The 24,896-nt window shown below is 38.3% G+C and overlaps 1 protein-coding gene across 2 annotated transcripts in view; it reads left to right on the forward strand.

Moving 5' to 3' along the window:
• VCAN (versican) overlaps positions 1-24,896 on the forward strand; it is a 106,426-nt gene that overhangs the window by 37,552 nt on the left and 43,978 nt on the right. For both annotated transcript variants that reach the window (XM_069751279.1, XM_069751289.1), the window contains exons 7-8: positions 3,919-6,312; positions 17,348-24,589. In XM_069751279.1, coding sequence (XP_069607380.1) covers positions 3,919-6,312; positions 17,348-24,589 — 9,636 coding nt within the window. The remainder of the gene's footprint in view (positions 1-3,918; positions 6,313-17,347; positions 24,590-24,896) is intronic.

Raw genomic sequence — 24,896 nt, forward strand, 5'->3', positions numbered from 1 at the left:
AATTTAGTGATCATAATAATAGTATAATTGCTTAAGTTGGAGAGGAAAAAAAATGGGATTCAATAATACCATGAGATCAGAGTTTGGTCCGTTTATACAGTCAAACTACTCAGTTTTATGCATGAGTAAAACTTGCTTGAATCATTTGCAGTCTGATACATACAGGTCCTTCTCAAAAAATTAGCATATAGTGTTAAATTTCATTATTTACAATAATGTAATGATTACAATTAAACTTTCATATATTATAGATTCATTATCCACCAACTGAAATTTGTCAGGTCTTTTATTGTTTTAATACTGATGATTTTGGCATACAACTCCTGATAACCCAAAAAACCTGTCTCAATAAATTAGCATATCAAGAAAAGGTTCTCTAAACGACCTATTACCCTAATCTTCTGAATCAACTAATTAACTCTAAACACATGCAAAAGATACCTGAGGCTTTTATAAACTCCCTGCCTGGTTCATTACTCAAAACCCCCATCATGGGTAAGACTAGCGACCTGACAGATGTCAAGAAGGCCATCATTGACACCCTCAAGCAAGAGGGTAAGACCCAGAAAGAAATTTCTCAACAAATAGGCTGTTCCCAGAGTGCTGTATCAAGGCACCTCAATGGTAAGTCTGTTGGAAGGAAACAATGTGGCAGAAAACGCTGTACAACGAGAAGAGGAGACCGGACCCTGAGGAAGATTGTGGAGAAGGACCGATTCCAGACCTTGGGGAAACTGAGGAAGCAGTGGACTGAGTCTGGTGTGGAAACATCCAGAGCCACCGTGCACAGGCGTGTGCAGGAAATGGGCTACAGGTGCCGCATTCCCCAGGTAAAGCCACTTTTGAACCATAAACAGCGGCAGAGGCGCCTGACCTGGGCTACAGAGAAGCAGCACTGGACTGTTGCTAAGTGGTCCCAAGTACTTTTTTCTGATGAAAGCAAATTTTGCATGTCATTCGGAAATCAAGGTGCCAGAGTCTGGAGGAAGACTGGGGAGAAGGAAATGCCAAAATGCCTGAAGTCCAGTGTCAAGTACCCACAGTCAGTGATGGTGTGGGGTGCCATGTCAGCTGCTGGTGTTGGTCCACTGTGTTTCATCAAGGGCAGGGTCAATGCAGCTAGCTATCAGGAGATTTTGGAGCACTTCATGCTTCCATCGGCTGAAATGCTTTATGGAGATGAAGATTTCATTTTTCAGCACGACCTGGCACCTGCTCACAGTGCCAAAACCACTGGTAAATGGTTTACTGACCATGGTATTACTGTGCTCAATTGGCCTGCCAACTCTCCTGACCTGAACCCCATAGAGAATCTGTGGGATATTGTGAAGAGAAAGTTGAGAGACGCAAGACCCAACACTCTGGATGAGCTTAAGGCCGCTATTGAAGCATCCTGGGCCTCCATAACATCTCAGCAGTGTCACAGGCTGATTGCCTCCATGCCACGCCGCATTGAAGCAGTCATTTCTGCCAAAGGATTCCCGACCAAGTATTGAGTGCATAACTGAACATTATTATTTGTTGGTTTTTTTGTTTATTATTAAAAAACACTTTTATTTGATTGGATGGGTGAAATATGCTAATTTATTGAGACAGGTTTTTTGGGTTATCAGGAGTTGTATGCCAAAATCATCAGTATTAAAACAATAAAAGACCTGACAAATTTCAGTTGGTGGATAATGAATCTATAATATATGAAAGTTTAATTGTAATCATTACATTATGGTAAATAATGAAATTTAACACTATATGCTAATTTTTTGAGAAGGACCTGTAATTGTGAGATCTGTCTCGGGTCTAGCACTGTCGATCATATACGTACCCTTATCTGGGATCTAGCACCTTCAATTAATTTAAACATCTCTCCATTTGATTTGTTGCATCATGTGAAATATACTTTAAAAAAGCTCAGAGAAAAGGAATTTAGGACTGTCCGGTCTCTAAACAAACAGAGCATTTATTAGTATTCTTGAGCCATTACTTGTTCTATTGTTGAAAACCTTAAATCAGATAAAAAAATTTCCAGTAGACCATTATTCTAAGTCTATAGCTAGAAATAAACCTTTTTTCTTACAACTTTGAGTGACTGTAACACACACCCACATATTTTACAATCTTGTAATCACTCAATGACTTCACTCACATCTGGAATTGTGCAGGGAAACACTGACAAAAAATGGTGCCTGGTGATAGCAATATAGATTTCTACAATCATTTCTTAAAATTGATCAGATTTATAGATCTAAAAAGGTGTCAGACATTTAAAAAAATTCACAATGAAGGAATTCGTTTGCATGCAGTTAAAGTTAGTAGGAAAATAAGATCTTCAACCAGGTGAAGCAATATTTTCCACAGAATTTTTTTTGCGGTTTTCAAGACAATCCATTTCAGGAGTCCATATGGTTTTTCACAAGGTGTTCATATCTGACACTTTTTGAAGAGTTTCTTGATGAGGTTTGGAAGAGGATTTTGTTTCTTGCTTAACATTTTTTTCAGCCTTATGATTGACATTGTTAAGTTTCCAGTGGATTCCCTGAGGAATCTGCATAAAAATTGACATGTTTCTTAATTGTTTCCTCTCCAAGGTTTTCAAAACCTTGTTGGAAAATAATTTTGAAGCTTTTTTATGTTCCTTTTGAAATTGATTCATTTCAAAATCCTCATAATAAGCTTTGTGTGAACATACCCTCCAGATTTTTTTTTAATCATATTTTTGGCTAGACTTGTGGGGTAAAAATTTAGTTTACCAGAACAGGGTCAACATGGAGCTGCCCTACCCTGCTACACATCTACAGCAGGATTGTTAGCAGGCCATGTCAAATCGTGTGGTGCGTTCATGACTCACTTAGATATTAACATAGAACACAGAATACTTACTTGTCAGCCATATCACACAATGACAATACGACAAATAAACTGTTATGATAGACTGCGTAGAAGTTTCCTAAATTATCATGACTTTGGATATTAAGTCAACATGATCACAATACAGGAAATCCTTTACAACAGTGAATGTGTAGGCTTTAGGACCATATAGACCTTATAGGGAAACACCATACTGTCACCTGACCATCTTAAGTAGATATGTGTTACTTTTGCTTCTTTTAAACTTTTCCAAACGTTTCAAAAACCTTTCAAGAACTTTATCCATACCTTTACAATGTCCAACTCTTAGCATGTTCATGTAATATGGAATCAGCCTATAGATAGACACAACTTTATGAATAGTAAAATATCAGAAGGCAATCCTTAAAGCATTAAACAAATATGGCATCAGTTCATCAGTTCATCCAATTCTGATGGTTGGCATACAAAATAACGTACAGAAGATAACAGAGAGGTAGAGAGAACAAGAATACACATTTGTGTACTGTGTAGTTTTAAGCAAATGCTTTATAAAACATAATTGCATATTTGCTTAGTGAATATCAAGTTGGTATTTTCTTACCAAGTATATTGCAATGGAATTGTACCTTATGCTGAAACCTGAAATAACATCCACAACATTTATGGTACAACGAATTTATAGCACCCTGCAAAAATAAGCCAACAGAGATAGAAGTTGAAACAAAATAAGTCTATCTTTAAGCGGCACAGGTATTTACCACATGATTTGAGACAATTTACAAGAACAGGAAATTGCAGTTTAAATCTATGAAACGCAGTATAAAAGTATAATTGTTTGGCAATAACTCCTGAGAATAAGGAAGCCATTGAATATTGTATATATTTGGAGTAATATTTTGGCAAGCGGCCTTTACAAGCTACTGAAACAACATAGTAAAATCCAACTTTATTTCACATTTATTGTAAGACTTTCCACATTTTTTTTATAGGAATACATAGCAGGAAAGTCATATACGATAAACAGTATGATTATAATTTGTGTTTAATGAAGTTTTTGTTTTGGCTTCACAGATAAAAAAAATATCACAGAATCAGCTTCTGTGAGACTCATATTACCTACAGAAGTTATAACGCAAAGTACCATAAAGAAAATGGAAGTTCAACCAGTTAAGGTGACGCCAAAATCTACCATAACTACAACACAGGCTTCTGTAAAAGAGATGGTTGTGCAGTCTACTATACCAAGTTCTGTGCAGGAATCAAGCAGTCAACCAAGTGAGTCATCGACTGATTCAGAAAGAAGCCCCTTATTGTTTATACAAGAACAAACAACATTAAGTCCTGAGAATGTCAAAACAGAACAAGCTCCAGTTCAAAAGGAGGAGGATGCAAGTGTAAGGATAACCTCTCTTCCATCGGTTGTACAAACAGGAGTTCCAAAGGATACAGTGTCACCATCAAAAAGCACTATTGTAGAGAAAACTGTAGAAACTGAAAGGGTCCAGTCTACTGATGACATAAAAGATGTTCAGCCAACATCTGAGGCAAGCAGTGTGTCTGCTCCAGAGTTTACAGGTAAAATTCATGTTGTAACATCAAAACCAGAAGACACTGCAGAAACTTTTAGCTCCATTACATTGACTAAAGAAGTCCTACACTTAAGTTCTCACTCTCCAAAAGAAACTATGGAAGCTAAAAGTGCAGAAATTATTCCAACAGTCATTATTCCACATGAGATTACTGAAGAAAAAGAAGAAACACCTGTCTCAACTATTTCCTATTCGAGTAGTTCTGAGTCCACCAGTGTATCACAGGAAAGTTCAGATGAGCGTAGCGTAACAACAAGAGATTCATTGACACCACAAGAACCTGAGGTTTCCAGTATACAACCTGAAATTGATGTATTTACAGTATTTAAGCTCTCCCCTGACACAAGTAAGCTAACCCCAGAAGAAGTTATCACACAATCTGCGAGAGAAACATCTACCAGAAAAGCCACAGAAACCCCAGATATGGACAAAGCCACCGTGTCAAAATATGTACACTCAACAGATAAACTTGTAGACAAATCAGTATTGACTTCTGAGTCAGAAACTTCAACTGACCAGATTTTAACTGAAAGAGTTTACACAACTAGCATACCAAAAGAGGTTCTCACCAAATCAGAAGAACCATTGCTAGTTGAGACAGTTGTTACTTCTTCACCAGATGTGTCTGAAACATCTGAAAAAAGTACTGATCAAACAATATCATCACTCCAGCTAAAAGATACTGTAACTGAAAAAGTTGCATCATCTCTTTCCCCACTTGATAAAACAGAAGGTTCAGGAATGATTGAAGAAGACACTAAGTCTAAACTGCCCGATTTAGACAAAACAGAAAAACCATTTTCAGTAGCTCCAAAACATGTAACTTCACAGGCTGCCATAGAAAAAGTTTCAGAAGAAGTAACTGTGGCACCTAAAGATATCCAGACATCCAAAATATCCATTGAATATGAGCCAAAATTAGAAAGTACAGAAACATATATTCTACCCACAGCATCTGAAATGTTATCAGAATCATCAGTTACAAAAGACAGTTTATCCTCAATTCAACCACTAGACTTGACCTCTGAAGGAAGTGGTCTAGATCAAGAAAGAGAAAGTGAATCAATCGTGACAGACAGAGAACAAGAAGTTACAGTGGGGCAGGAATTTGTCACTGTTATCCCTACAAAGAAACCTACTGAAGATGAAACATCACAAATCTCAAAAGAAATAACAGAATTGCCAGCTGCAGATTTGAAAAAGGACCAAAAGCAAGAGACAACCTCAACTCCTCATATCCCATCAGATATGAAAGGAAAAGAAGATGAAACCACAAAGCCTTCCATAGCTAGAAGTTCTGGCCCAAGTGACAGCGTTGCAACAAAAGAGGCTGTTACAGATTTGCAGCCAGAAGTAGAGCAATCATCAGAGGTGGAAGACAAAATTGTCAAACCAACAACACTTTCAGCACCAGAGCTTCCATCGTATCATGAATCTGTACTGTCTGCATCTGAAACTCCCACTATCTCAGAAGATGTATCTTACAGATTAGTTTTAACAGATGCTCCTTCATCTTCAGTGACAGATAAAATACTGTCAGGAGAAGATGCAACTACTGCCCCTCAGGAGGTTGTAGGTTCGCAAACAACATTATTACCTCCACCCATTAGTACTCAAAAACCAGTCATAATTTATTTGGAACCAGAAGAAGACACCAGTAAAGGAACAATAGTTATTGATGAATCAGTTTCTCCTGTGAAAACCTCAACTGAATATGATATGACAAGTAAAAAGACAGAAGAAATTGATACAGAATTTTTCACAAGTGCTGAGGAGCCGTGTTCTACAAGTGTTCCACCAACAGATTCTACTGAAGACAGTCTGAAGCCTGATCTTATCAAAATCATTGTTGTTGATGTTCCAGAAAACTACACAGGTACAATTTTTTCCACTTATATCTCTCTTGAAACAAAGGATGATTACCTAGATATGACTTTCTATTCAAAACCATAAATAACTACTATATTTTAATAGAGTAGTTTATTTCTGTAATTATATGATTGAGCACTACCTTCAAAGTAGTTGTCTGCAAATGATTTTTACATTGAGCAATAGGAAAAGCATGTTGACTATCACAATATCACTTGGTTAGGCTATGTTAAAATGTAGGAAGCTATGATTTTTTTATTAAAGCAACACCATGGTCAACTTGGACAGGACATTAGTTGAATGCTTCTTAGCTCTTGATTAATACGAACCTATGTTTATAGCTTTATCATTTATGTAGGTGCATGTTCTTATAGGGAAAAAAAATTCAAATTCCTAATGTGGCTGCTTTAAGCTAGGTTTAATGCAAATGAAGCAAATACTACAGAGTGAGCCATTTATATGGATACACTTGGGTGGGCCATGTATATGGATGCACCTAAATAAAATGGGGATGGTTGGTGATATCAACTTCCTGTTTGTGGCACATTAGTATATGGGAGAGGGAAAACTTTTCAAGATGGGTGGTGACCATGGCAGCCATTTTGAAGTTGGCCATTTTGGATTCTAACTTTATAAATGGCCCACCCAGGTGTATCCATATAAATGGCCCACCCTGTAAGCTTGGATGACATGGTTTTGTTTCGCATTGGCTATGTGTTTGATCAATGTACTGTGTAAATTTATGGTAGTATAAGAATTTTAAAGTAAAATATAGGATTTCTTGGAAGAACTTATGTCTATGCTATACAGAGGCACATGTTTTTTTTTGGCTTCTAGAGTAGGGCAGCTATGATACATTCTGCCTAACCCAGCAAGACATGGCAGCACATGAAACCCCCATGACTTTGTATTATGGATCTGCATGGGAGTTCGAGTTGGACATGATATCTGAAGGCTCCCTTGCAAAAATTTTGGTGGGAAAATACCATCAAGTGGTATTAATGGGGCCAGTCTGACTCTCCTCAGACAGATGAAATTGGGGAAAGTAGGATCGGCCATGTTGATTTTCAACGTCTTATCCATTTTCTTCCAGTAAATAGTCCACAACTAGAGTTGCCTTGTAGCAGCTTTCTCCCTTCCATCTATTTAAAAAAAAACAAGCATGATCGGGTGAGTCAACTGTGCATGCATATGATGGCTCTTAAGAGATAGCCATTTGGGAATGAGCTTTCAGCAGACAGCTTTCTAAGGTTATGGGCACTTTCAGAGTGTAATTAAGCATTTCAAAAAGAGTGCTGCTTTAGAAAGTTGTGATGTCCTTTTGCTTCTTTCAGTATTAAGCCAACATTTATTGTGCAAGATGACATAATAAATAAGTATATTTATAAGTATATAAAAGTATATATATAAAGCCAGTGCTAGCACCAAAACATATTTATATTTTCCCCTCAAATAACATATAAAGCATATCAATGTTATACTTCATGTTAATGATTTGACTGCTTGGACACCAACCAGTCTAAAGGAATAGGCTTATGGGTTATTATTCCTGGTGGTCTATGGGTAGGTAGTAACAGATAAGTTTGCATACATGTATAATTTGGGGGACTAGGGCCCCCCAGGGAACAGACATTAGAAATATGAGTAAGTGTAATTAAATGGAATACCCTTTTAAGTCTTCCAATTAGGAACATAACAGGTGATGAACAGGTTAAATAGCTGTTAAGTTGCAGAAAAGCTTTCACAATGCTGGGAGTTATGTTACTGGCATGCCTCTTATAGTCCTGGCGTCTAAGGGGTATTTAGAAACTTGTCACTACTGGATTTTACTGACTCCAACAACAGAATAGATTTCAGTGGGACACTGGATTGGATTTACAGCTTAGACAAAAACGTTCATAAAACGGTGTGAATAGAGCAATTCTTTACATTTCACGGTGGTATTGAAAATGCTTAACAAGCTGAAATCTCTTTTTATGAGATCACCCGTCTTATTTCACAAGTTAGGGGACTTCATTTTGATAGTTTCACCATATCTTACCCCACTTGTAGGCTTTCTTAGAGACACTGAAGTGTTGTCATTATACAAAATACAGTTCTTAGAATACCTAGACAATCCTTCCTGTCTTTTGAGAGTTGCCAAGGACACACATAATGTCTTAAACCATGATTACACACTTAAAGTATTCTGTAATGTCTTTTACACCATGAGAACATAGTATTCACCATTGTTTCTCTATTGCCGCAAGCAATGTAAGTGTTTTTATAAGTGTAAGGGTATGTTCACACTGTTTTTTTCCTATGGTCATTTCTGAAAGCTTAAAGATGCTCAAAAGACTGAACATAAAAACAACAAGTCATTTTTCCAAAGAAACTAATAGGAAGATGTATTATAGCGTTTTGTGAGTGGACCTGCTCAAAAATGCTGGAAACAAAAGCAGTGGGAACATATCCTAATACTCCTGAATTCAACAGCATGGCTTCTTACCCCATCACAAAATGTGCCTTATAGTGCATGCAGAGGGATTTGTAAAGCACTATAAGGGCTTGTGCATACGATTGATTTTATCAGACACGTGATAGCTGTGGACTTTTTAAATTCTTTGGGGCCGTGCACATGTCTGATTTTTTTCCTTGCACTATAAGGGCTTGTGCATACGATTGATTTTATCAGACAAGTGATAGCTGTGGACTTTTAAAATTCTTTGGGGTCGTGCACATGTCTGATTTTTTTTCTTGGACTAAAATTGGAAACATGTCCAATTTTGATCTGAGTGTTGGATGAAAATCTGGAATGCAAGACTATGGGTGCGTGAATAAAATCAAACCGCTTTCGGATGTCATCCGCGGGCGGTCTTATTTTCATGGACTGACAGAATGGAGACGATGGACATTAAAAAAGAATGAACATATGAACTGCAGTGTCAAAACGACTAGCTTTTCATATGCTTAGTCTTGTGTTATTTCTTTTTAAGCGTTCTACGCGTTAAAAAGTGTGAAGGGGCTAAAAGAAGTGACTTACCATTCGTCAGGGAACTTAAATGCCACAATTATTATATGTAAAATTTAAAAAAGCCACCACCCACTGATGGTAAAGCCATAGAAAATGACAAGAAAGACGGCAAAGAATATGCATGAAGAAAAACACTGTTTTGCTGAAGCGTCATGGGGGTACACTAGCGTCTATAAGATGTCGTGTGTAGAGTTGTGCGATTATGTTTGGAATATGAATTTGCCATATTCGAATGATTCCGAACATATTCGTTCATTTCTACTCCCATTGATTCCAATGATGTTCAGCTGTGTTAGGTGAATATTTCAAAAACAATATTCACCACCGATCATAATCGGAACCCAATTTTGAAAAATTTACTCAACTCTAGTCATGTGAACATAACCTTAACTTAGGCACATATATCTAAACTATTCATGCAAGTCTCCTTTTGTACTTTTTTTTAAACTAGATATAATGTTTTAACCATTGGTAAATGTTTAATTTTTTTAGGGGAAATCACAGTCAAGCTTAATATAGGCATAGCTGACATAAGGTCTGTCGGGGGCGTAAACATGTCGCCTTTCATCTCGCTTTCCCACAGTAGTGTTGGTACTTTTCATGCTTGAGATGCTTCATTTAATATTCATGCCCAGGTGAGGAGCTTCTCAAAAGCAATTACAGCACGTCCTAGCCATTAGCCTGGAGGATGGGAAATACAGATGTGAGCGCCCCTTTGAAATCAGAGACAAATTGTTTGACAGCTCTGACTGCTGTTTGCATTGAGCAACAGTTTACAGAAAGACATTATCACGGTTTACAGACCGCCATAGTTCAGTGACTCGACTTTGCTCTATATACTTCACACTTGTCAAGTCAAAGATCATGGTAATACACAGGAAAAACATATTGGACGAAATATATCAACAATTATATGTAGACATGTTCTATGAGTCATTTTCATACTGTTAGTACCCTAATGGTCACCTATTTTTGCTTTCTTAAATATATCACACACATTGATCCTCATTTATCAAAACCAACAGCAAAATGATCTTTGTTGATCATAGCAACCAATCAGAACTTATGTTTCATTTTTCAATGACAGAGTAAGAAATGAAAGCGGAGCTCTAATTGGTTGCTATGGGCAACAAAGATTGCTGATAGACAGGTTTGATAACTGATGCCCAGTATTACAACTTCAGAGCTGCTTAAACAATCACATTATGGCTTCTCATAAATATTACATATACGTATTTATCATATAAATGTCAGATATTATTTTGCATCATATCCTGCAGGCATTGGGGCATTTTTCTCCAGTGTTTCGCAAATCCACCAACAAAACTAATTTTTAAAAGACCATTTACAGATAATTATTGACTGTTTAAAAAATTGTGAATCAATCATAAGACAATTTCCATCTTCTAAACCTTTGCACTCAGTTGTGGGGAGGGGGGGGGGAGTCTTCGGCCAGGTGTGGAGAGTTATTAAAAGAGATTTCCACCAACGGAGACCATTTTTAAAAAGAAAAAATGTAGCTTAAAAGCATGTATTTTTGGCTAAAAAAGCTATTTTCTATTTAGGGTTCATAATACATTTTTTACTGGTTGCCTTCTGTAGCCTTTGTGTTCCGCAGGCTATTTCTTGCAGTAGAATGAGTTAAAGAAGCACTTCCATTAATATTTCTTTTCATTAAATGTGTGTATATGTCCATGTAATGAAGTGTAGTGTTATTCACTGCTCAAAAAAATAAGGGAACACTAAAATACCACATCCTAGATATCACTGAATGAAATATTCCAGTTGCAAATCTTTATTCATTACATAGTGGAATTTGTTAAGAACAAACATAAAAATGATCAATGTAAATCAAAATGAATGTCCCATGGAGATCTGGATTTGGAATGATACTCAAAATCAAAGTGGAAAATCAAATTACAGGCTGATCCAACTTCAGTGGAAATGCCTCAAGACAAGGAAATGATGTTCAGTTGTGTGTGTTGCCTCCATGTAGGCACATGTAGGGATATGACATCCCTTTAATGCCTGGACATGCTCCTGATGAGGCGACGGATGGTCTCCTGAGGGATCTCCTCCCAGACCTGGACTAAAGCATCCGCCAACTCCTGGACAGTCTGTGGTGCAACGTGACATTGGTGGATGGTGCGAGACCTGATGTCCCAGATGTGTTCAATCAGATTCAGGTCTGAGGAGCGGGCTGGCCAGTCCATAGCTTCATTGCCTTCATCTTGCAGGAACTGCTGACACACTCCAGCCACATGAGGTCCTGCATTAGGAGGAACCCAGGGCCAACCGCACTAGCATATGGTCTCACAAAGAGTCTGAGGATCTCATCTTGGTACCTAATGGCAGTCAGGCTACCTCTGGCGAGCACATGGAGGGCCGTGCGGCAATCAAAAAATGCTACCCCACACCATTACTGACCCACTGCCAAACCGGTCATGCTGAAGGATGTTGTAGGCAGATCGCTCTCCACGGCATCCCCAGACCCTGTCACGTCTGTCACATGTGCTCAGTGTGAACCTGCTTTTATCTGTGAAGAACACAGGGCGCCAGTGGCAAATTTACCAATTCTGGTGTTCTGTGACAAATGCCAAGCATCCTGCATGGTGTTGGGCTGTGAGCACAACCCCCATCTGTGGACGTCGGGCACTCAGACCATCCACTTTGATTTCACAGAAGTTTGATTTACTTGGAGTGATATTCTGTTGTTTAAGTGGTCCCTTTATTTTTTTGAGCAGTGTATGTACCCCCCTACCGTCGCTTTTTCTGTGGTTCAGCGCCATTCTATTCCTCTAACTCAGTGATGTCACCAGAACTCTATCTATCCTGCTCCCTCCATGCTCTATGCATTAGCTTGAAGTCTCTTTTACAATGATAGTGTATGGAGACTCGTTGTGACTTTCCATAGGCTTACAATGTAAAAGCCATTTCAGGGTCACACAGAGCGCAGTGTGACTCGGACAGCTTGCAGAGCAGTGATGTCACTGAGCAGCAGAGTAGAACAGCGCTAGGTCTCGGAGAGAACGGCGGTAAGTGAATATATTACTACACTCACATTACAGTACATACATAGATACACACATTTAATGAAAAAAAAATTAATGAGAGTGCATCTGTGGCCACACGTTCAGTATTTGGTCAGTATTTTACCTCAGTAGCCAAAACCAGGAGTGGAACAATCAGAGGAAAGTGTTATAGAAACACGTCACCACTTCTGCATTTATCACCCACTCCTGGTTTTGGCTTACAGATACTGATGTAAGATACTGAGCAAATACTGAACGTGTGAACCTGGACTTTTATAAGAATCAGTCATTACTTTTTTTCTGCTATTACTTGATAATTTAACCTTCTGAAGGGGCACACGAGAATACACCCAATAATTAGCAATGTGATCGTTTGAATAAGATGGTACTAGTCTGTCCAGGGTACAATAAAGTGCTTCCTAAGGTTATAGAGCCCCTATGGAAAACAGATGCCCATATGTGTTACATGTGCAGACACAGGTATCTGTTTCCCTTTCCAAGACAGTAAATCTATTTAAACCATTTTTTGTGGCAAGGGGCGTAATAGAAAAACATTATGCAAGAAGTGACTAAGGGTTACTGTGTTTTATGGGGGACAATCTGTGTATAAGCCAAACAGTTGGGAAATAATATAACGACTGCTCACACACTTTGTGTGTGATCATTAGACATTTTTTTCAGTCATGTTTAGTATCAGATTCAGGTTTAGTGATGATTTCAAGACTCAAAATCATACTCACTATTAGGGTTGAGCAAAACGGGTCGTCCATTTTCAGAAGTCGCCGACTTTTGGCAAGGTCGGGTTTCATGAAGCCCGACCCGACCCCTGTGTGGGGTCGGCCATGAGGTCGGTGATCTTCTGAATCTGGTATCGGAATTCCGATACCGAGTTCCGATATGTTTACAATATCGAAAATCGGTATCGGAATCCATATTTAAGTGTAAAAGAAAGAATTAAAATAACAAAAATATTGCTATACTCACCCTCTGACGCGCCCTGGTACTAACCGGCAGTCTTCCTTCCTTAGAATCAGTGCTTGAAAGACCTTCGGTGACGTCGCGGCTTGTGATTGGTCGCGCGACGGCCCATGTGACCGCTCACGCGACCAATCACAAGCCGCGACGTCACCGAAGGTCTTTCAAGCGCTGATTCTAAGGAAGGAAGACTGCCGGTTAGTACCAGGGTGCGTCAGAGGGTGAATATAGCAATATTTTTTATTTTAATTCTTTCTTTTACACTTAAATATGGATCGCAGGGCCTGAAGGAGAGTTTCCTCTCCTTCAGACCCTGGGAACCATAGTAACCCAATGCAATGCACTGGGTTTCGGGTTTCGGCCGACCCCGACTTTTTTATAGGATCGGCCGATTTCACTCGACCCGACTTTTGAGAAAGTCGGGTTTCGTGAAACCCCACCCGATCCTATAAAAGTAAAGGTCGCTCAACCCTACTCACTATATGTGGGTTAGGGTTTATGTGTGGTGCAAGGGCTAAAACATTTTCTTGATTGTGAATAGGTTAGAATAATTCTCAAAGGGTCCAGGTACAAATATTAAATTGGGCCAAAATTAGCTGTTTAGTTCTGCACTTTTTTGCTATTATGACATCAAGGTAGCGGCTCAAATGAGCAATGGCTATTACTATACAATGCCCAAAAGCGCTTGTTAAATATTAGCATTTAGAATATTTTCATGATATTTATGAATATCATAAATGCAATACAAACTAGCTGTAGTGTGTTACACAGCAGGAGAAGCTGAACAGATTGATCGATGAGACAAGACTCAGTATTTGGCCATGTTCACACATTCAGTATTTGGCTAGTATTTTACATCAGTAATTGTAAGCCAAAATCAGGAGAGGAACAAGCAGTGGAAAGTATAAAAGAAACACATCACCACTTGTAAATGCTCTTGAAAATGATTAATAGCTGCTGTAAAAAAAATTGATTCTATACAGAGTGCACATAGAAGACAAATGATTAACAAATCGTCTCACTTTTCTGGATGAAAATAGGACCAAGTTTATATCCTGTCGTGTGACCCTAGCCTAACTTGTATTTTATGCACTAAAATCCCTGCTCTTTCTGTGCACTCTGGTCCAGTTTTAATCAATTGTTTTCCCTGTTTTCATATTAGACTAATTTTGGCCACACCTGCCATTATTGACAGATCCGACTGACACTAATGTAAATGGGGTGCCGGCCAACTGGTCATCGGATGAGATATCGATTGGACATGTCCAACTTGTGCCAATCGCCTTGTCTTTCTGAAGATAAGCTTCTAGCAGAATTGTCTGTTGGTGACTTTCTCATAGAGAACACAGGTGACCAAGTGAGCACTCCTGTATATGGGAGAGATGGCTGATCGGCCACTGTTTGGATGACAGATATCTTAAGTGTAAATACAAAGATAACTGTCAATCACTTATTAAAACTGCTGACGGGACCTGAGTGCACAGACATGCTGCTGGCAGAAGGCACTGCATGCCCAAACTGACAGGTGCCCTTTAATGTCTTATCAAGTTATATATTATGGACTATGGATGTGCAATATTTGAATGGAACCTGTCATTTGATTCATGCTACCCAAATAACAATAGTGTACACAGATGCTTGGAATGGAATAGCGCAGAAGATACAGCGGTAACTTAACCAAAGATTGTTTAGTATTCTAAAACAGGAATTTGAATTATTCAGATACACAATTAAACAAGGTTAACTGATTATTAAAGACCAATAAAATGTTTTGCTATTTAATCATAAGTTACTTCTTTGGATAGAAGCAGCATTCACAGTTATAACCATTAAACCCTATTATGCAAAGCATTGAACATTTACAATACTGTAGATACAAGCTTCTCTAATTTGTCACTCGGTTCCATGGTGTGTCAGAGTCAGATATTTAATCGAGGCTATCGCTTACTTGGTCTTTCTGGAGGTAGTGACACATGCTGTCCAAGCCTTAATGATAGTCCATGCTAATACATTGTTAGGCTACAAGTCCCTTCTTGGTCGGTCACTTCTAGCACGCCTTGTGCTGGCTGCCTTTGTATTTTGAAGCATGACCCCGGTTCCCTTCGTACTGTACTCCTGTCTCTCACATTGCAGATCTCACAAATGTCCCTCTAACATAATCTTACTTCTCTTGTCTCCATTCTCGCTCACTTGGTTCTGGCTCTGATCACTTATCTCTGTTCCAGGTCTTTCAGTCTTTCGGTCTTTTACTTGGGTCTGGTCACTCGACTCTTTACTCCATTCTGGTCACTTGATTCTTTATTGGCGTCTGGTCACTCATAATGGCGGCTATAAACCAACCTCACTTTTCCATGCATCTGTTCTGCTACAGGTTCAGGCGCCGAGTCTTCCCCTTCACTGCCCTCCTGGTCCTTTTATAATTAATAACTGCACCACAGCTACCACCTGACCTGGTGTCTTTAAAATCTCTTTCCTCAGGGAACAGGTACTTCACTCTTCAGTTCCTAAAAATGTAATTCTCTCTGCTTTCTCTTTTCCTTTCATCTTTGACAAGCAGTTCGCTATGTTCACTTGCAGACACTCGGTTAGACATTTACTGTGTGAGTTTTCTCACTTGTTTATCTACTTACAATAGCATGAATGATACCTTGGCTGAACAGTTGCATCCAGTTTGTCTTTCTTTAAAATGCTTCAGTGTAGGGATAGAATATGTGCGTAGTGGTAGAATAAGCTAGTCTTGCGCCGTCCCCGGCGATCTTTTTCCTGCACCTGTCTGATTAATTGACAGATCTCTCCAGATGTACACACATGTGAGAGAGATGTCAGTCAACTAGAGTGGTGCAGGGGGGAAGCCACCCAGGGTCAGCACCTGATTAGTTTTATCTATAGCTCTGGCCAGATCTTTAAACTATGCTTTCTCTGAAGCACTGCAGAGATTTTCAATTTACTTTTATTTGTCCCATTCTGCATATTATACAAAGCTACATAGACTAAAGATCGCACATCTGTTGTTTATGACCTTACCAGAATCACCTTATGCCTCATGAATGCAGCAAATTAACTCCAATTAGATAAAAACAGCATTGATTTAAGGGAACAATGTTCTATAACATGCTTTATGATAGACTATGGGAATATGTTATCATTGTTGTTTTCCTGTGGAGTCTGTAAGAATCAGTGGCACACTGAGGCACACTAGGGTTGCCGTGATTTCTTGCAACTCTTTATTGATTGGTGCAGCACATATCCACATTGATGCTATGTGCACAAGCCTTAATGCAACATTTTTGGACTTCTGTATTGATAACCTTTTCTTTTGATGACTTATTATTAGGACACCACCAGCATCTTCATTGTTTACCATCTACATCTCTGTATATTGTCTAATGGTTGTGGCTGGTACTGCAGCTCCCTGTAGATTGACCTATTCAAGTCAATAGAATTGAGCTACAATATCAGGCATAGCCGTTACATGTACAGAGCTGAGCACAAGAAGAGTCCAGGGTTCTCATGGCCCCTTTAATCAGCTAACTTTTGAGAGTAACAAGAGTTCAACACTGAGATCAGATATTCATGAGTCATGACTTATTCTAAGGATAGGTCATTGGTATTTCAGCCCAGAAAAACTCTTTTTGGACACATTATGATATATCAAATAAAAGACTAGATGCTATTGGTCTGTAAAACTCTGGAACTCTGTTACATGCAATTAATATTTATTACAGTATGGTTATGGTTATTAATATTATTTATGACAAAATATGCAATTTAAAGTTAAAAAAGAAGTGAAACTATAAATATGTTCCTGTGTTACTAATTATTATGTAAATTATGAACCAAATATGTTGCAGACACCTCACTTCATTGTTTTACAATGTTGTCTGCTTTGCTACATTGTCCTCGTCTTTCGTGTTCATTCATAGTACATATCATGTTTCTTAACTTCATTAACTATATTTACAGTTCATTGGCAATAACACTGCCCCATCCACAAGCTAAAATCACTATTTGTTTTTCAACAGGACCAGTGGACCATCTTCTTCATAAATTGGGTATTTCAACACATAACATTACTGATGACTCCATTCAATATCCTTTCATAGAGATTTTACCACCAATTTCAAGTTCTGAGGAGGAGATGGACTGTGACAATTCTACTGCAGCTGCTACATCACCATCCTTAAAATTTATTAATGGAAAGCAAGAAATTACACCAGAATCAAAACTATCAAAAACAGAGGAGGCTAAAGGAGACCAGATTGAAAGTGTCACGCCCTCCTTAATTGCATCAGTTTCTCCGCTGAGTGATGTTACTGAGCAAAGTGTCTATCAGACAGACACACCAGAATTTACTTCTCTTGAATCGCAAGAACCTGAAGCAAGTGGCGATACGGAAGTTAAAATTAAAGACCTACCCACTACTCAGCCCATTTTAGAAGTTAAGAATTTAACATCACAAGAGCCCAAAACAATTTTTCAAACCAGTTCTACACAACAATTACCCATATTTCCAATAGATTCATCTGGTGATATAGAATCTGCTGTTTCTCCAAGTGTTAAACCAACCATTATCATTTCTGAGAGTACAGCAGAAATGTCTGTTAAGCCATCTCCAAGCTATGAACTTCACGAAATTGTAACACAAGGTTCAGTATCAATCCTACCTACAACAAACATTATGCTATCGGAGGATGCTTCAACTGTACTGGACTTACAAGCAGAACTAGGAGTTGCAACCACTGGTCCATTGAAAATTATACAAGATTCAACTGCATACCTTTTCCCAGAAGGTTCTGGTGATGAGATAGAGTTCATAACTAATGTGACAACTCCAGTGCAGGTATTTAAAGAGAGTGAAGAAAAAACAACAGAAGCAAAGATTATTGTGCCTCCAGAATCCCCTTCTCAGACCACTGCATCACCTTCTCAAGAAATTACAGAAACTAGTAGTGTAGTTACTGAAGGAGATGAAGAAGATAGCATTTCAACTAAAGCACAAGAAGCATTCCGACTTATTGATGACACTGAGGGGTCACCTGATGAGAAAGAGTCCATAACTAATGTGACAACTCCAGTGCAGGTATTTAAAGAGAGCGAAGAAAAAACAACAGATGAAGCAAAGATTATTGTGCCTCCAGAGTCCCCTTCTCAGACCACTGCATCACCTTCTCAAGAAATTACAGAAACTAGTAGTGTAGTTACTGAAAGAGGTGACGAAGACAGCATTTCAACTAAAGCACAAGAAACATTCCAACTTATTGATGATACTGAGGGGTCAGCTGATGAGATAGAGTCTATAACTAATGTGACAACTCCAGTGCAGGTACTTAAAGAGAGTGAAGAAAAAACAACAGAAGCAAAGATTATTGTGCCTCCAGAATCCCCTTCTCAGACCACTGCATCACCTTCTCAAGAAATTACAGAAACTAGTAGTGTAGTTACTGAAGGAGGTGAAGAAGATAGCATTTCAACTAAAGCACAAGAAACATTCCAACTTATTGATGACACTGAGGGGTCAGCTGATGAGGTAGAGTCCATAACTAATGTGACAACTCCAGTACATGTACTTAAAGAGAGTGTAGAAAAAACAACAGATGAAGCAAATATTATTGTTCCTCCAGAATCTCCTTCTCAGACCACTGCATCACCTTCTCAAGAAATTACAGAAACTAGTAGTGTAGTTACTGAAAGAGGTGAAGAAGATAGCATTTCAACTAAAGCACAAGAAACATTCCAACTTATTGATGACACTGAGGGGTCAGCTGATGAGATAAAGTCTATAATTAATGTGACAACTCCAGTGCAGGTACTTAAAGAGAGTGAAGAAAAAACAACAGATGAAGCAAAGATTATTGTTCCTCCAGAATCTCCTTCTCAGACCACTGCATCACCTTCTCAAGAAATTACAGAAACTAGTAGTGTAGTTACTGAAAGAGGTGAAGAAGACAGCATTTCAACTAAAGCACAAGAAACATTCCAACTTATTGATGACACTGAGGGGTCAGCTGATGAGATAGAGTCTATAATTAATGTGACAACTCCAGTGCAGGTACTTAAAGAGAGTGTAGAAAAAACAACAGATGAAGCAAAGATTATTGGGCCTCCAGAATCCCCTTCTCAGACCACTGCATCACCTTCTCAAGAAATTACAGAAACTAGTAGTGTAGTTACTGAAAGAGGTGAAGAAGACAGCATTTCAACTAAAGCACATGAAACATTCCAACTTACTGATGATACTGAGGGGTCAGCTGAAGTTTTTGCCACCAAAGACTCATCTACTTTAGATGTACATACTACTGAAACTAGTGATAAAGTAACAGTACCTACTTCTGTAGACACCATCATACCAGTGGAGAGCTCAGTTGATTCTGGTGCTGTTAGTGAATATGGAATAAGTACAACACCCAAAGTGAAGACAGAAAAGATTGGTACTGATTACACAGAGACATCTGCAGCAGAATTGAAGTCTACAGAAGATGATCAAAATATACCATTGACATTTACTGAAAGTAGCGATATACAAAAACCAGATTTACCTGGGGATAAAGTGACACTAACAGCCATCACAGATTCTTTTATTACAATAGCTGATCAGACTGTAGACTCACAATCTCAAAAACCTACAAGTGTACAGCAACTTTTTGATTCTGAAGCCTCCGGAGAGAAAGATGATGATATATTCACTACAATCACACCAACAGATGTCAAATCTGAATTTCCTGGTGAGCAAACTACAGAGAAGTCTGAACTGGTTGAGAAAGGGACTGAGACGGTACAAGAACCAGTTTCTACCCAAGTCCCATTTTATGAAAAACATATTTCTCCAGTGCCAACTGTAAAGGATGGTACATATGAAGTATTCGGATCTGGTGATATTGAATTAACTTCAACGAGTGTGGATGACTCCATAATATTTAGCACACCAAAAGCAAAACTCATTACAGGTGATCACATAGTGTCCTCTGTACAAGAGGTCACAAAAGATTCAGTGTCTGAAAAATTCAGCACTGTGTTCCCTTTTACAATTGAAGGTTCTGGAGAAGAACCTTCTGATTATACCCAAAATGAAATAGACTCTTCCCAACTGTATACAACAACAACATCTGTAGAGGAACCCAAAAAATTATCCTCACCTAAAACAACAGAAGACTTTTTTGGGTCTGGTCACACCGAATCAATCATTGATGTTATTTCAACAATGACACCAAAAGAACTTCATTATGAAATAGTGACGGAAAAGATACATGAATCAATATCTAGTTTACCATTATCACCTTCCACTGCAGAGTCTGAATCTTCTGAAAGAGTTAAAATAGAAGTCACATCATCAACTTATATTATTGAGACTAGAGATGCAATTGCTAGCACATCATCTTCATTCACAGAGGAAGGCTCAGGTGATGAAGAGAAGATGTCTACTGTTTCATTTATAACAAGATCTGAATTTAAAAAAAAATCAGAATTGGAAGATATTACTACAGTTTTGCCAGCCATAGAATTATCAAAGGGTGCAGGAGAATCAAAAACTGAATTTAAACCAGAAACTCCAACTGGAACACCACTATCAATTCAATTAAGCACAGAAGAGCCTAAAATATCTACACATGAAAGTTTAGAGTCAAAGTTTACACCTGTGTCCTCCATCAGTCCTCTAAAAGTGATCACAGAGGTTGCTTCTCAGCTAATAGCCACCTCTGAGTATGGCTCAGGAGGAGATGAGGATATATTGCTTACATCTTCAATTACTTCCTCAAGTACTGTGACATCAGAAAAGCTCAGTAAAGATGCCATTGATGTGCCAACTGAGGAATCCATAATAAGTTTAAAAACACAAACCAGCCATGCAACTCTAAAAGACATAGCAACTGCTGGCTTACCAGTTACTGATCTGGGCTCTGGAGACGCGCATGAGAGTTTTGCAACTTCATCTTCAAGTAAACCTGATACAGTTTTCTCAATTACAGACAACCAAGATTTACAAACAAAATCCCTCCAGTTAGAGAAAGAGATGGGCACATTGTCATCATTTATTGACTCTGGTTCTGGAGTCGAAGACAATTTGTTTAGTATAACTGCTCCTATTGGTGAAATAACACAGACCCAACAGCCACAGCTTTCGGATTCCCTTATTACAGAACATGTGAAAACATTAGAAACAGAGACATCAGAAGTAGAGATTAAAGGGAGTAGCATAATCACTGACCCTCCTGGAGTCATACCGGAACATAGCACTGTCTCAATACTTCAGAAAGTCATCAGTACCCAATTTGATGAATTAGGCTCTGGCGAACTGGAAAAGATTTCAAGTTCTGTACCAACATCATCCATTGTTTTTGAAGTACCATCTACAGTAAGCTATATAGCTAGTCCTGAAACTGTAGAAAGAATTCAGCTAACTTCTGAAGATTCTGAAAAATTACAACCTGACCAAACTTTAGAACCTCACATTACTACTGAAGCTACCAAGGTTTACATTGATGAAGGTCTTGAAACGTCAGATTATGCACCAAAGAAATTAGAAGCAACTGACTCACAAGTGATATTTGAAGGTTCAGGTATGGAATTAGAAACACACACAGATTCTTTTATTGCAACATTAGTTACAGAAGAACACATTGGTGTGACTTTGCCTTCACTAGAGACTGAATTTGACAGTGATTTGCAAGATTTAACCACAAAAACAGAAGGACCAGCATCACTGATCAGTCTTAGCCCAAGCACATCTCATTTATTAATAGATGAAACAAAATCATCTACAGAAGAAGTTTTGAAAACCAAGGTGGCAACAATATCTCCTATAGGTGTTGAAGATGAAAAGGAGTTCATGATTGGTACTGGTAAAACACCTAGCTCAGAGGTAATAGAAGAAAGTACTATTAGTAGCATATGGAGTCTATCCCAACCTAATGACTCCATTAGTGAAGTAGTTAGTTCTACACCCATTCCATCTGAATTTATTTTGGATGAGAAATCTAGCACACGATTTACAGAGGAACTTCCTTCATCAGCAGTTACTATAATTGAAGAGAACGTTTCCACTGAAAAATCTGATGTTGAAGGCTCTGGAGAAACATTTTCTGATATTCAAACACCTGTAACCAAACTGTACCCTGATTTAAAATCCCCTTCACCTGGAAAGGAAGATGAGCAAGGAAGTATCACATCTGATTCTTTGCGCTTGACTGATGACCAGTATCAAGAAAGTGCAGACGGAACAACATTTGATTCATTGTCCGCTACACAGTCCACAGATATTATTACATCATCACAAATTAAAGATATTACTGATGAGATTGGTACTCAAGAAACAGATGATCATGCTATTTCTACAACAGAAACTGTGGACAAATCTACAGATATATTTGTGCAATCCACAACTGAGCCACAACAGACTACAGAGCCATTTACAGAGCAAAGTTCTGGGCTTGACATATTTACTGAGGAACCTATTGCTGTTAAAGTTACTACCATAAGCTCAGCTAAAACAGATGCTGACACTGCTACCATATCTCCGGCGGCACTACAACCAGATCAGCTAATTCAACTTTCAACTCCTCAACAAACTGAGGTTCTCACACAAAAAGAGCAAAGCTCTGGAGATGATGCATTCACTGAGGAACCTAACATTGTTACACTAAGTTCAAGTAAAACAGTTGCTGACTCTACTACGATATCTCCAGAGACATCACAACCATATAATCTAATAGACATTTCAACTGCACAACAAACTGAAGTTCATACACAAAAAGCTTTTGAAGATGCCACATTTAAGGAGGTGACAGAAGGTGGCATCTCTGTCATGGAGTCTGGAAGAGTTACAAGTAAAGATGATGTCCTGCAACAGTCAACACAATTACCAATAAAGGAAAGTAGTGGTATCCAGTTCACGACATCTGGAACAGTTAGTTCTGACATCAAGAAAACTTTCACTATTCCTCTTATTGATTTATTTGAGGGTTCAACAGAGGGATCTGGCTCAGAACTAACTTCTAAAGCTACAGATGCCACCCACCAACCAATTAAACCAAGTGTATTTGCTTCTGCATCACCTGTACACACTCAAAGAGATGTCGTTGAATCAACAAGTTTGCCAAGTACAGAAATTCCAGAAACTGTTTCAGATAAAACATTTACTACATCCACAGTACTAATAATTGTTAGCAAAGATTTGGATGATGTGACAGTGACTAAATCACCTAAAACCGAAACCATATCTGAATCAGATATATATAAGCTTGAAGTAGATCAAGAAACAAAAGAAGCAGAGCAATATCTCACATCAACATCTAGTGAGGAAGCTAAGCAAGACAGGGTTCAACCTACCTCAAGTATTCTTTCTGTTGAGGACTTGAGTAAAAAAATTGAAGGCTTAACAGATGAGCTATATTCTACATCTACAATTACTGTCAAAGAAGACAAAGCACAATCTACATTAGGAATTTCATTAAGTTCCATTGATGTTCAGGATGTGACACTTGAGGAGAAAGTTGTCACAGATCAGCCAGACATTCAAATGTTATTGTCAGTTAGTCCAGAAGCCACCACTGAAATATTTAAAGATGAATTATTTAGCCCTGAATCTTCAACAAAAGATACTGATGTGATTGAAACCTCTAGGCAACCTCAGGTCAATGTAACAGACAGTACAGATGAAATTGTGACATCAAGTATTGATCTATCTGAGCTGGAAAGAATTGCGTCAGTAACCGAAGAGCCAAAAGCTCCCGTCACTGTCATTCTTGTGAATGGCGCATCAGAGTACACCGGAAAAATTATTCCAAGTACTTTACCTTCCTCTGGTTCTGGAACTGACCATGATGTATCAGGACAAGAAGCTAGTGCTGATATTACTGCTACTTACAAACCAAAAGGAATTGATTCAATTTATGCAACAGAAAGCCCACCAGAATCTTCTGATGTTACAGAGCAAATTGAAGCAGAATCCTCCAGTCCTTTATATGTTGTGGGAAGGGAAATTGTGTCTATTACGTCTGATATTTCTGAACCTACTGATGAACCAGATATTGAAATAGATCCCAAAGAAAGTGGCGAGCCTAGTCCTTCATTGTTAATTACATCTACAGAAAGTATTGAGGTAGACCCAGATACTGAGGATTCAACACCACAACTTCCTGTACAAACTGAAGAGGCTGAAATAGTGGAAACAGAAGATACTCCTTTTGAGAGAGTGACACCACTACCAGAGATTGATATCCAGATCTCCACTAGTAACAATGTTGATGAAACTGAACTTCGCATAACAAGTAAGACACTAGTATTTTATTTTATTCTTTTTCTAGCCCTTTAGGTACAGATTTAGAGCGTATTTTTTAGTATCCACAATTGTCCCTGCATGGGTGATTGTTCTTTAACTTATGTGTTATGTATATATATATATATATCTATATATATATATATATATAGATATATATAGATATATATATATATATCTATATCTATATATATATGTTTGTGTGTATGTGTGTGTACAGTATCCATCATTAATCATTATGTTTCGCACGAGGATGGTCTAATAATGTCAGTGCTGTCATTGTCATTGCTTGCATAGCT

Source organism: Ranitomeya imitator, chromosome 1 (assembly GCF_032444005.1).
Source record: "Ranitomeya imitator isolate aRanImi1 chromosome 1, aRanImi1.pri, whole genome shotgun sequence".
NCBI classification, from domain to species: Eukaryota; Metazoa; Chordata; class Amphibia; order Anura; family Dendrobatidae; genus Ranitomeya; species Ranitomeya imitator.